The 13,358-nt window shown below is 38.6% G+C and overlaps 1 protein-coding gene across 1 annotated transcript in view; it reads left to right on the plus strand.

Moving 5' to 3' along the window:
• AK9 (adenylate kinase 9) overlaps positions 1 to 13,358 on the plus strand; it is a 176,175-nt gene that overhangs the window by 129,059 nt on the left and 33,758 nt on the right. Inside the window, 8 exon segments of the mRNA XM_017889625.1 lie at positions 1,983 to 2,053; positions 2,055 to 2,095; positions 2,098 to 2,240; positions 5,916 to 6,040; positions 8,438 to 8,520; positions 8,523 to 8,546; positions 8,549 to 8,652; positions 12,795 to 12,857. Of these exon segments, the coding sequence (XP_017745114.1) occupies positions 1,983 to 2,053; positions 2,055 to 2,095; positions 2,098 to 2,240; positions 5,916 to 6,040; positions 8,438 to 8,520; positions 8,523 to 8,546; positions 8,549 to 8,652; positions 12,795 to 12,857 (654 nt within the window).

Consider the following 13,358-nt stretch of genomic DNA (forward strand, 5'->3'; position numbering starts at 1 on the left):
AATGGCTGTCCTACTTTACATTTCCACAACAGTGTACAAGTGTTCCCCTTTCTTCACATCCTCACCAGCATTTGCTATTTTTTTGTCTTTTTGATAATAGTCATTCTAACAGAGGTGAGATGATATCTCACTGTGGTTTTGATTTGCATTTCCCTGATGATTAGTGATGTTGAGCATTTTTTCATATACCAATTCTCCATTTGTATGTGTTCTGTTGAGAAATGTCTGTTCAGGTCTTTTTTTCCCCATTGTGAAATCAGAATATTTGTTTCTTTGCTACTGAGCTGTTTGAGTGCCTTATATATTCTGGTTATTAATCCCTTGTTGGATGGATACTTTGCAAATCTTATCTCCCATTCTGTAGGTTGTCTCTTTACTATGTTTTTTTCTTTGTGATTCAGAGGCTTTTTAGGTTAATGTAATCCTATGTGTCTATTTTTGCTTTTATTGCCTGTTTTGAGGTCTTACCTGGAAAAATCTTTGCCCAGACCAATGTCCTGTAGCACTTCCCCGGTGTTTTCTTCTAGCAGTTTTATATTTTCAGGTCTTCCATTTAGGTCTTTAATCCATTTTGAGTTGATTTCTGTATATGGTGAAAGATGAGGATCTAGTTTCATTCTTCTGCATGTGGATATCCACCTATCACAGCACCATATATTAAAGAGACCATCCTTTCCTCCATGCATGTATTTGGTGCTTTTGTAGAAAATGAGTTGGCTGTAAGTGTTTTGACTTTCTTGAATTATTTTACTACTGTGCTATGCTATAGCTCCCTGGGATGGGATTACTGCAAGATATATACATCACAATGTATTGCCTTATGACTTTTGATAATATCAATGCCTTCTTAAAATGAACACATGGAACTAAGTACTTCTGTATAATTTGGGCCATTTTCATGAACCTCAAATTTTATATAGTGCCCATGAGACTACTGAAGTATGTGGATGGTTGTGCCCTCACAAAGAAGCCCCAATCCACTGGTGTTGGGGGTCATTTAAGGACTGTGGCCATTTATCCTTTTCTGTTGTTGTTTTCAACTGTAATTTCTGCTTAGTCTGGTTTGCTGTTTGCGATCTATTGCCTTGTTTTACACAAATCCATTTGGATAAGATCCTGAAATCCTGACTGTATTTCCATAGTTTTGCAAAGCATAAAATGAACTGGGTTTTCCAGAAGCATTTCCCTTCCCTACCATAGGGTACCTGAATACAGTCTGAGCACCAGACAGCCCTAATTGCCAGACGTTTAACTGGTGGATGAGTGAGGTGTTAAGCCAGCAGTTTTATCACTGAGAGGTTTAAAATGTGATTTAAAAGTATGGTGTGAGGCTGCAGCTATATAATTTCATGTCATTCTAGTTTTTCTCCTTCCCCTTGCAAAAACTCCAGCCCCTTTGAGGCTTATCCTACTCAGATGTATCAACAAGCCCCATTCTTCCATGCTGCTGTCACCTACCAATTTCTTAGTATTTCCTCACAATCACAGAAGACTTAGCTGCTGCTTCATTCCAGTGCTCACCGTTGTTCTTGACAGTTTCAGCATCCCATGGATGATCCATATAACATGAGTCCTGAGATTACTGGAATAAATGGAGAAGGCTCTAAATTTTTCTTATTAGTGGGCTTTCTGTTTGATAGATTTATTTTATTATGCTAGGAACATATCTTACCATTCTGTATTAACTAAAACTTTTGTCAAAAACAAAAATAAGTAAACCCTATTTTATTAAATGCCTTTTGGCATATGATACCAGGATAATCGTACATGGTTGTTGGTGCTCCCTGAGGACCAGTATTGATGGAATTAATTATGTTAATTGAAATCCTAATGTCTAAGCATCCTTGAGTTCATGATGTGATCATTCCTACCCCATCTTAGGGAGGGCAGTTAATAAGTCTTATGTGTTCTAAATTACTCAAAACTGCTCTTCCTTCACTCTCCCTTTATCCCACCCCTCCCTGACCCACCCCCTGTGGCAGGCTCCTCCATTAAGAATATGCCTTGTCGGCCCCCAGGGCTCTGGCAAAACTTTGTGTGGAAGAAAGTTGGCAGAAAATTAAACATTTTCACATTCAGTTTGAAGAAGTTCTTCAAGAAAACTACTACTCAAAACTGAAAAGAAAGTGGGACCTGAATTTGAGGAAGATTCTGAGGATGAACAAGCTGCCAAACAAGAACTTGAAGAGCTTGCAATTCAAGCCAATGTCAAAGTTGAGGAAGAAAATACAAAAAAGCAGGTAGTAATCTCTTTTTTTTGTTTTTTTGTTTTGTTTTGTTTTGTTTTGTTTTTGCTGCTGTTATTGTTGTTGTTTTTGAGACAGGGTCTCCATCTGTCACCCAGACAGGAGGGCAGTAGCACAATCACAGCTCACCAAAGCCTTATCTTCCCCGGGCTCAGGTGATCCTCCTGCCTTTGTGTTTTAGTCCATTTTCACACTGCTGATAAAGACATACCACGACCAGGCAATTTACAAAAGAAAGACATTTAATGAACTTACAGTTAGGTCCACGTGACTGGGGAGGTCTCACAATCATGGCAGAAGGCAAGGAGGAGCAAGTCACATCTTACATGGATGGCAGCAGGCAAAGAGAGAGCTTGTGCAGGGAAACTCCCCCTTATAAAACCATCAGGTTTTGTGAGACTTATTCACTATCAAAAGAACAGCATGGGAAAGGCCTCCCCCCATGATTCAATTACTTCCCACTGGGTCCCTCCCACAACACGTGGGAATTCAAGATGAGATTTAGGTGAGGTCACAGTCAAACCATATCACTTGGCCTCCCAAGTAGCTGGGACTACAGGTGTGCACCACCATGCCCAGCTAGTTTTGGTAGTTTTTGTGGAGATAGGAGTCTTGCCATGTTGCCCAGGCTGGTCTCAAATTCCTGGGCTCAAACCATTTACCCACCTTGGCCTTCCAAAGTGCTGGGATTACAGGCATGAGCCACTGTGCCTAGCAGTAGTAATCTATGCAGACAGCTGTGCTTACTGGTGTTACTCTGGGGAAGCAGTAGTATGAAACTCTATAAAATTTCTAAGAAGAGAAAAAAATTAGCCCATAAAAGTCATTTAAAGAGTCATATTCGTCATATGCTAAATAAAAATCTTCCAGCTCTTCTAGAATATAAAGTACTGAGTTTTATATGATTCAAAAAAAATTCAGAAAAACTTTCTTTGACAAGGCTGTTGTATAGCATTTATTTGAAAGTATGATATTTGGTGTATCTGACTTAGACAATACAGTTTTCCATTATTGTGTTCTCTGATTTCCATCAAATAGCATAAAAATCTGCCCCAGCCTTAGTGGAGATCTCAAAATACTAATTTCTAATGATGCCTTATCAGAAAGTTTGTACTGTATTGATCTGTTCTCTCATTGCTATAAAGAAATACCTTAGATTGGATAATTTTTAAAGAAAATAGGTTTAACTGGCTCGTGATTCTTCAGGCTGTACAGGAAGCATAGTGGCATCTGCTTGGCTTCTGGAGAGGCCTTAGAAAACTTACAGTCATGGCGGAAGGTGACGGTAGAGCAGACACATCACATGGCCAGAGCAGGAGGAAGAGAGAGTGAGGCAGGAGGTGCCACACACTTTAAACCACTGGATCTCATGAGCACTCACTCACTACAGTCATGGCAGTACCAAGGGGGGAATGGTGCTGAACCATTCATGAGAAACCGCCCCCATGATCCAATCACCTCTCAGCAGACCCCACCTCCAACATTGGGGATTGCAATTCCACATGAGATTTGGGCGGGGAAACAGATCCAAACCATATTAACCTCTTACATGGCTTCTATCTGGAGTTATACAATGAAAGTTCTTAATAGGCCATTTGTTCTTAAATGATCCAAGTGCAGTTAAATGTAACACTCAAAGTTGAAGCAGGGTTGGATAGTGAGTGACATATGGTGTTCTAGTAGGTAATGAAGTACCTCTTCAGACATATTCTTTTTTATTTTTCAGATAACATCTCGCTCTCTTGCCCAGGCTGGAGTGCAGTGGTGCAATCTCGGCTCACTGCAACCTCTGCCTCCTGGGCTCAAGTGATCCTCTCACCTCAGCCTCCTAAGTAGCTGGGACTACAGGCATGCACCACCATGCCGGGGTAATTTTTGTGTTTTTTGTATAGATGGGATTTCATCATGTTGCCCAGGTTGGTCTTAAACTCCTGACCTCAAGTGATCTGCTCACCTTGGCCTCCCAAAGTGCTGGGATTACAGGAATGAGCCACCTGTGCCTGGCCTTCAGACATATTCTTTAAATGTTTTTCACCTATATTTAGTAGCGTTCAGGAGAAACTGATATCCTATTAATTTAAAAAATGTATATCAGGACAGGCACAGTGGCTCACGCCTGTAATCCCAGCACTTTGAGAGGTTGAGGCAGGCAGATCACTTGAAGTCAGGAGTTCGAGACCAGCCCGGCCAACATGGTGAAACTCCGTCTCTACTAAAAGTACAAAAATTAGCCAGGCATGGTGGCACACACCTGTAATGCCAACTACTCAGGAGACTAAGTCAGGAGAATCACTTGAACCCGGGAGGCAGAGGTTGCAGTGAGCCAAGATCTTACCACTGCGCTCCAACCTGGGCAACAGAGCAAGACTCCATCTCAAAAAAAGAAAAAAGTATGTCAATCCAGATTTTCTAATTTAACAAGTCTAGATTTTAAAGTGCAACAAATATCTCCTGCTTGTCTACAGTTTTTTGTTTGGTTTTCTTTTGCTGTTTTCTGAATCATTTAACTTCTCAGAAAGCAATTAAGGTATTTTATTTCTAGATAAAATTAATCCTACTTCCTGGTAAGCAGCAGTTTATCATACCTCATCTATTCAGTTTTAGAATTTTGGATGACAAAAGTACTCTACAAAAGTAGCTTCATTTTTGTAAGAACTGTTGTTTTTTACTATCCATTCAAGGGTGATCCTACTTCAGAGAGAATTGACCTGAGTTAATTATCACAATGCTTTCTATTTGTTATTATGTTATAATCCTCATCTAGTTTGTATTTCAGATGGCTGCCTGTTTGGCTTATCCCATGATCAGCATCTAGGTTGGAGAGATAATACTGTATAATTATAATATAAATAACAAAAATCAGTTAAGCCTTATAGGTGTGTGTGTGATAAATTGAAAAAGGTTTAGCAAAAAGTAATGAGATATGACCCCAAGGCCATGTATGAAAATCAATATTATTACTTATAATTTATCTTAGCTATAGTAAATATTATTTACTATAGGTTAGTGCAAAAGCGGTTGTGTTTTTGCCATTACTTTTAAGGCAAAAACCGCAATTACTTTTGCACCAACCTATATTTCTAACCACATTAAATAATTGGTTTAAGGAAAATAGCTCAAATTTTTAAATGTTTATAAGCAACACTACAAAAAAGACCTCAGAGAAAAATAACAGGTCTCATTCTAATCAACTATGTAATACCATATTGTTTATGAATATATATTTTGGGGTTTTCTAAATTGATATTTGTACATATTTTTGGGGTATATGTGGTATTTTGTTACACACATAGAATGTATAAGGATCAAGTCAGGGTATTTATGATATCCATCACCTTGAGCACTTATCATTGCTATGTGTTGGGAGCATTTCAAGACCTCTCTTCTAGCTGTCCTGAAATATACAATACATCGTTATTAACTATAGTTTCCCTCTGTGCTATTGAACATTAGAACTTACACCTTCTATCTAACTGTATGTTTCTACTCATTATCCTGCCTCTCTTCATCTCTTCTATCTCTACCATACACCCTTCCCAGGCTCTGGTAACTTTCATTCTACTCTCCACCTCCATGAGGTCCACTTTTTTAGCTTTCACATGAGTGAGAACATGCAATTATAAGCATAGAGTTTTAAAACTTGTTTTATTTTCTGATTTTTGTTTTTAGCTTCCAGAAGTACAACTTACAGAAGAAGAAGAAGTAATCAAATCAAGTCTAATGGAAAATGAGCCATTGCCTCCTGAAATTCTTGAAGCAATACTTTCTGAGTGGTGGCTTCAGGAACCAATACGGTATCTTAATTTATATAGAATTATATATTTATTTGCTTTTATTTGTTTTATTCTTAAAAGTTAAAAATTTATTTTAACATACATTTAAGAATTTTCTGCTTTATATTCATGTAAGCTGGTGATTTTCACTTGAGATACACATTAAAACATCTGTAAAGTCTTTAAAATATCAATGCCAGGACCCCACACCAAAATAATTGAATTCGAATCTCTAGGATTATCAGCCTGGGATATTTTTCAGTACCCCCAGGTTATTCTAAAATGCATTTGTGGTAAAACTGTAAAAGCCTAAACAAAGTAGCTAAATATTATGCACCATTAAAATTTATTATAGGGCCAGGCACAGTGGCTCACGCCTGTAATCCCAACACTTTGGGAGGCCAAGGCAGGAGGATCACCTGAGGTTGGGAGTTCAAGACCGGCCTGACCAACATGGAGAAACCCTGTCTCTACTAAAAATACAAAATTAGCCAGGTGTGGTGGTGCATGCCTGTAATCACAGCTACTCAGGAGGCTGAGGCAGGAGAATCACTTGAACCTGGGAGGCGGAGGTTGTGGTGAGCCGAGATAGCGCCATTGCACTCCAGCCTGGGCAACGATAGTGAAACTCCGTCCCAAAAACAAAAACAAAAAATTATAATGAATAATTTGTAATAGCATGAGAAATGTTATTACATAAAGTTAAAAAGAAGATGTAAAATTATAATATAATAGAGAATGCACACATGAAGAACCAACTGGAAAGAAATAAAACAAATTTTTAATAACCTCTGAGATATGGGATTGTGGATAATTTTGCCTTTTATGCTTTTCTCTATTTTTTCCATTTTTCTATAGTGTGACGGTGCTTTTATAATCAAGGGGAAAATAATACATTTTGAAAAGGTTATTGCATTAGTCCCAGAGAGATATACTAAGGGGCTTGAACTAAGGGGGAATGGCAGAAATAGAAGTGTGAGGACAGAGGAGGACATGCCAGGACTTACCTATTAAACATAAGAAGCAAGAGGGAGCCAGGGGAGAGGGCCAAAGGTCTCTAACAGGTAGTACCTGAGTGCGAGTGGGTCAGAAGGAAGAGCAGTTTGGAAGGCTAACAGTATGACTTTTGACGGTACAATGTGTGTATAATTCCAGAAGGGCATTCAGTTGGAGAAACTCCACAGCTTTTTGAAAATTCGGAACCAAAACTCAGAAGAGAGGTTGGGTATAGAGGTAAAGATTTGGAAGTCATTGACAGAGAAGTGACAGCAGGAACAGTAGGAATGAAATTGACCCTGCCAGAATAGACCAGACTGAAGGTACCTCTAAAGAAGAAAACACATATATTATGGCCAATATATGGAAATTTGCCCCCTTAATAAGAAAGGAAAATTCACATTTTTGAATTAACAACTTTGAAGGCTGAAACTGTCAAATGTTCATGAAAGTCCTATTTGTATTAAGAAGAAAATATATATTTAAATATAAATATTAAAAACAAACCAAATTTCAGATAAGCAGGAGAAACAAATTCTCACTCAAACGGGGACCAGTATTGACTCTCTCAACTAAACAAAGCCAGGTTTTCAAACTTGATTGTTTTATAAGTGCTCACTAATTAAAATTTATTAACATTCCAGTTATTTTCCTAATTCTTTTTTTTTTTTTTGGAAGGAGTTTCACTCTTGTTGCCCAGGCTGGAGTGCAATGGCATATTTTCCTAATTCTTAAAGTCTCATCACACTTGGGCAAGTTTGACAATCCCATTTGAATATAATTATCTTGCCCATAGGAACCAGGATACATACATTAACAATTGTCATCGGTTACAAGGAGACCCAGGGAAGTGGGTATGAGTTGTCTCATGAAAGGAAGCACTGTTAGAAGAAAAACTGCCAAGAGCAAGGGCTCTCACTACAAGTGGGCTGGCCAGGTGTACTCTTTAAATAAAGAGTACCAGATTCACTAGGCTGGGCACCCCCCTCAAACAGAAAACTTATTTTCTCTTTTCCTATGGCCTTCGCACAACTTTTAGTAAACTTTCAGTTAATAGTAATTGTAAACCGATTGATTACAATTTTATATTATAAATATATGTATGAAATATTGTAATTTTAATCCAATTTGATATATTTTGAAAAGAAATGTCACATATACAACTAGAAATATTAAAAGAAATAAAAGATAGTAGAGTAAATTTTAAACTATTCATTACATACAGAAAGTTGATATTTATCAATACTTTTTTTACTTTATTTTTTCTTTTAAAATATTTAATTGATAAATAAAGATTGTATATGTTCAAGGTGTACATGATGATTTAATATACCTTGTATAATGATCATTACAGTCAAATTAATGAACATGTCCATTACAATATTTTAATGAAATAAAGTAAATTATGAAAATTTCCACCAGTTCCACAGGTTTTATATTAGATGGTTTCCCACGATATCCAGAAGAGGCCCAGTTTTGGGGATCATGGATTTTCCCAGATGCAACTGTTTTATACAAGTTGATGATCAAGATGTTTTGATCGCCTCCTTCCTGCCCAAATTGAAAAGTGGAAACTAAAACAAAAGAAGAAATTAGAAAGGAAGAAACTGATCAAAGACATGAAGACAAAAATCAGGGTATGTGTCTAGCAAAAATGCATTGAATAAATCTGTTCAGCATCTGTTTAGTGATCTATTATAAAGTGATCTTCACAAAAAAATACAGTTTTCTAATTTTAATACCACAGTAAGCATGAAACATTTTTCATCAAATATTAAGACTATAATAAGAGTGAAGAGTTATTTCAGGCTTTTGTGGTAATCCATGTGTTAATGCTTCTCTCTTTATGGCAAATAAAAGATAGTGGTAGTGCCAAGGCTTCCCTCTCCCAGACATGGGAGCAAAGTGGAAGAGGTAACAAACAGAGATTTGAAACACAAAGAAGTAAAATTTCAGAGGTCTTTTTCACTGCCCCTAGAGCGATGACACCATCTATCAAAGCCATGTGAGCCTGTAGTGAAACCAGATCCACATTATGTTAGAATGTTGTTCCTGAACCTACATTCTGAGGAATATTCCATAAAATGTTCAAAAGTGTCACAGGGAACCAGCAGTTCCACTCCTGGTAATCTTATCTAACAGAAATGAAAATATATGTCCACATAAAAAGTTATATGTGAATGTTCATAACCATTATTCATAATAACCAGAAAGTGGAAACAACCCAAATCATCAACTGATGAATAGAAAAACAAAAAAGGTGGTATATCCTTAGAATTGAAAAACTACTCAGCATTAAGAAGGAATGACCTATTGATACACCCTGTAACATGGATAAAAATCAAAACCATTGTGCTGAGTGACCGAAGCCAGGCAAAACAGGAGTGCATCCTGTACAATTACATTTACATGACATGCCCTGAAAAGGCAAACCTGGGCTGAAGTATAAAGAATGGACTTTTGAGTCTGGACCTAGGATGGCCCAGATGAGACATGAGAGCAGTGTTAAATGTTTGAAGGGCTTTCATGCCAAAGGGAGCTTGGAGTTACTACACGTGGCCTCAAGGGAAAGAACTACCATTGGTAGGAGGAAGGTACAGGGAAAGTATATTTCATTCTTAGCGAGACATTTCAAAAAGAGCCAAGACTGAAGGCAGGGAGCTTCTTGCCAATAAATAAGCATAAACTAGACGAACATTTGGCAAGGGAGAATGGAAAAATGTGTCAGAGAGCTCATCTATTAATTTCAATTCTGAGGTACTAAGACTTAAATTATGTAATACATTCTCACAATTCAACACCAATTAAATTACAGACTGCCAGAGTGTTAAAGCCAAGCAGTTCCTCTTTCATTGCTCAGACACAGTTTTCAAATTATTTTCATCTTGGGGTTAGCCAGAGGAAATCCCTTCAAGGCCTTTGCCATCCATTCTTCTTCCCCACCACACTAAGGTTGCATGTCCCAGGCCATCACTGGTCTGCAAAATATCAAGGCAGGCAGAGTTCTTAGCCATCTAAGAACTATGGAAGTAAGGAGGGAGACGTGGGAAGATACCCAGCTCCACAGTGTTCTTGATGACATTCAGGCCAAACTGTCTGCCATGCACAAGATTCTGTAAGTATGAGAATGGAAAAGAAAGAGCCAAAGAAGAGAGCCTACAAAGCACATTTGTACGTTGTCTCACTGTGGGGCCTGGAATATCTAGGCCAGTGCTAACACAGAAATCTCTGTGATGACAGAAATGTCCTAGATCTGTGCTGTCGTATACAGGAGCCACTAGTCACAGTGGCTATTGAGCACTTAAAATGTGATTAGTGTGGCTGAGAAATCAAATGTTTACTTTTATTTAATTTTAATATAAATAGCCACACACAGCTAGTGGCTATTGTACTGGACAGAACAGCTGTAGGGCAATGAAGCCAAATCCTAGACATCACATGCTTTAAGAATTTTAGGGACCTAGAACAGGAAAGCAGCAGGTTTCAGGAGCTAGTGTATCACCCCAGGCATTTGCCCCTTCCTTTCCTCACCCACTAACTCTATCTCAGTTCAGAGCTTTCTCGGCTGACACCAGAGTTCCTACAGTGACCTAATTGTCCTCCCCGGCTTCAGCTCTATGCCTTCCAGACCATCCTTCTGACTACCTCCACATGAATCTTCCTAAAACTCCATTTTGATCAAGCCACCCCATTAAGGTCTGAATTCTCAATCTTATCCCAAATTCTAACTTTTTTTCTCAGTGGAAACAAATACAAACCCTTCTCTGCAGTAGCCACCATATTGTATGCTTTGGCAATCCCATATCTGGTAGTTTCTTTTATTTTCTTTTTTTTTTTTTTGAGACAGAGCCTCACTCTGTCGCTAGGCAGGAGTGCAGTGGTGCAATCTCGGCTCACTGCAACCTCCGCCACCTGGGTTCAAGCGATTCTCCTGCCTCAGCCTCCTGAGTAGCTGGGAGTACAGGCATGCACCACTATGCCCAGCTAATTTTTGTATTTTTAGTAGAGACAGGGTTTCACCATGTTGGCCAGGTCAAGAGATTGAGACCATATCTGGTAGTTTCTAAAAGCATCCTCACACTAATTGTGTGACATTACATGAGTTAAACTCTGAATTTCTGTTAACTCACCTCTAGAGTGGAGTAATGCCTTGCAGATATGTTTTGAGCAGAAAATGAAAGAATATATATTATAGTGCTCAGGACAGTGCTGCCATCTGGCAGATGTACAATAATTAGTTAAACCTCACTGACTATTTGAGTGAAAGGAGCAGAAGAAAAGTAGACTCAGAATGTGTATGAGTGCTATTGGTATAGTTTGCAATTTTGGTATATATAGTGGTCTTTAAGTTTTACAAAAACACAAAAGAGACTATGTTTTCACAACTCCACATTTAAAGAACCTATGGTAAAATATGTTTTATAAAAGGAAATAATGGAAGTTTTGTAAATTCTCGCCATGTTAAGAGCCATAAAATCTTTCTGGGGCTCATAAACCAAATACATTATATTCAGTTCAGCTTTATAATTCTATCTACAAATAATTCTTGCATGCCTACAAGGCATACGTTCTCAGGAATGTGTGCTCAATAGCAACCAGATGAAAGCACCCAGGCTCTGCTTGTCTGGACCAGAGCCCCAGGGCATGTCCTCAGGCACCACTATCCTCCTGGTATTTAAAGAGAGACCAGTTTGTGGAGTCCTGAGCCAATAAGCCCCGAAACCTGAAGAAAGCAGATTAGTTTTCATGAAAATCTTGGAGACCTATCAAAGAGGATCCTCTGTGTTAGATTTAGAGGACTGTCTGTATATCAAGTCTGTGACTATCTCCCAACCACATGCACTTTCCCCATGTGGACATATGTGTTTTTAGGTTTGTTAGGCCAGGAGTTCCCAAACCCTGGGCCATGGATGCATACCAGTCTGTGGCCTGTGAGGAACCAGGCCATAGAGCAGGAGGTGAGCAGTGACTGGGCAAGTGAGTGAAGCTTCATCTGTATTTACAGCCATTCCCCATCACTCACATGACGGCCTGAGCTCTGCCTCTGGTCAGATCAGCAGCACATTAGATTCTCATAGGAGCAAAAACCGTATTGTTAATTGTGCATGCAAGGGATCTAGATTGCACACTCATGAGAATCTAATGCCTGATGATCTGTCGCTATCTCCCATCACCTCCAGATGGGACCATGTAGTTGCAGGAAAACAAATTCAGGGCTCCCACTGATTCTACATTATGGTGAGTTGTAAAATTATTTCTTTGGATATTGCAATGTAATAATAATAGAAATAAAGTGCACAATAAATGTAATGAGCTTGAATCATCCCAAAACAATCCCCATCTTCGGTACATGGAAAATTGTCTTCTGTGAAACTGGTCCCTCATGCCAAAATGGTTGGGGATTGCTATGTTAGGCTATTCAATAGTGTGTTAAAAGCTTACCATTTTCAATGAATTGCCTCCAAGTATTTCCCTATTTCCTGCGACCAAAACCAAACAAATGAGCAATAAATTTTGAAAAGGAGTTCTAAACTTTGTGGAAAGAATAACTGACCCCAAGTGCTATTTATCCCTCTGGCAGAAAATAGCTGATCAAGAGGTTCAGAGGTACAAGCATGCAAGCCAAGCAACATGATTACCGCCATCACATCCTTTCCTGCAAAGTGCACTGTGCTTCTGCCCAAATGTTATTCCTATTTTATATAAAAATATATTAATACAGAGAAAGCCACTTTTATCATTCTCTATTGCAATTTTTTAATGTCTCTTTCTTTAACAGGTTGATATGATTGCTAAAAGAAGGGCTGAACTTATATTGGAGAGAGATAAAAAAAGGAGGGAGGTAAGTAATTTTTTTTTTTTTTCAAAACAGGGTCTCACTCTGTTGTCCAGGGCAGGGTGCAGTGGCACAATCATAGCTCACTGCAACCTGGAACTCCTGGGCTCAAGGGATCCCCCCATCTCAGCCTCTCAAAGTGCTAGGATTACAGGCGTGAGCCATCACACCCAATCTTTGCCTTCTGTCTTAAGACACCCTTGTAACACCTTTTCAAGGCTGACCCTCTTGTAACCTGATTTCCATCTGTATAAAAATGTCCAGCCAAACAAGAAGAGAAAAAGAGGAATAGCAGAAAATACAACTTGCTACAAGTGCAACCACATGTCACCCTGGTTTGAATATGCTGAACTTCCGTACAGAGGACTGCTGATATTATACAGTGCAACTGCAACTGTGGGCACAAAGCATTGCAGAGGAGGGGCCAAAGTAATTGTTGCTTTGTCAAAACAAAATATTTACAACCAAAAGTAGATAAAAAACCATTGGACCAAGAAAATTATGGCA

Source organism: Rhinopithecus bieti, unplaced genomic scaffold (assembly GCF_001698545.2).
Source record: "Rhinopithecus bieti isolate Rb0 unplaced genomic scaffold, ASM169854v2 scaffold_18548, whole genome shotgun sequence".
NCBI classification, from domain to species: Eukaryota; Metazoa; Chordata; class Mammalia; order Primates; family Cercopithecidae; genus Rhinopithecus; species Rhinopithecus bieti.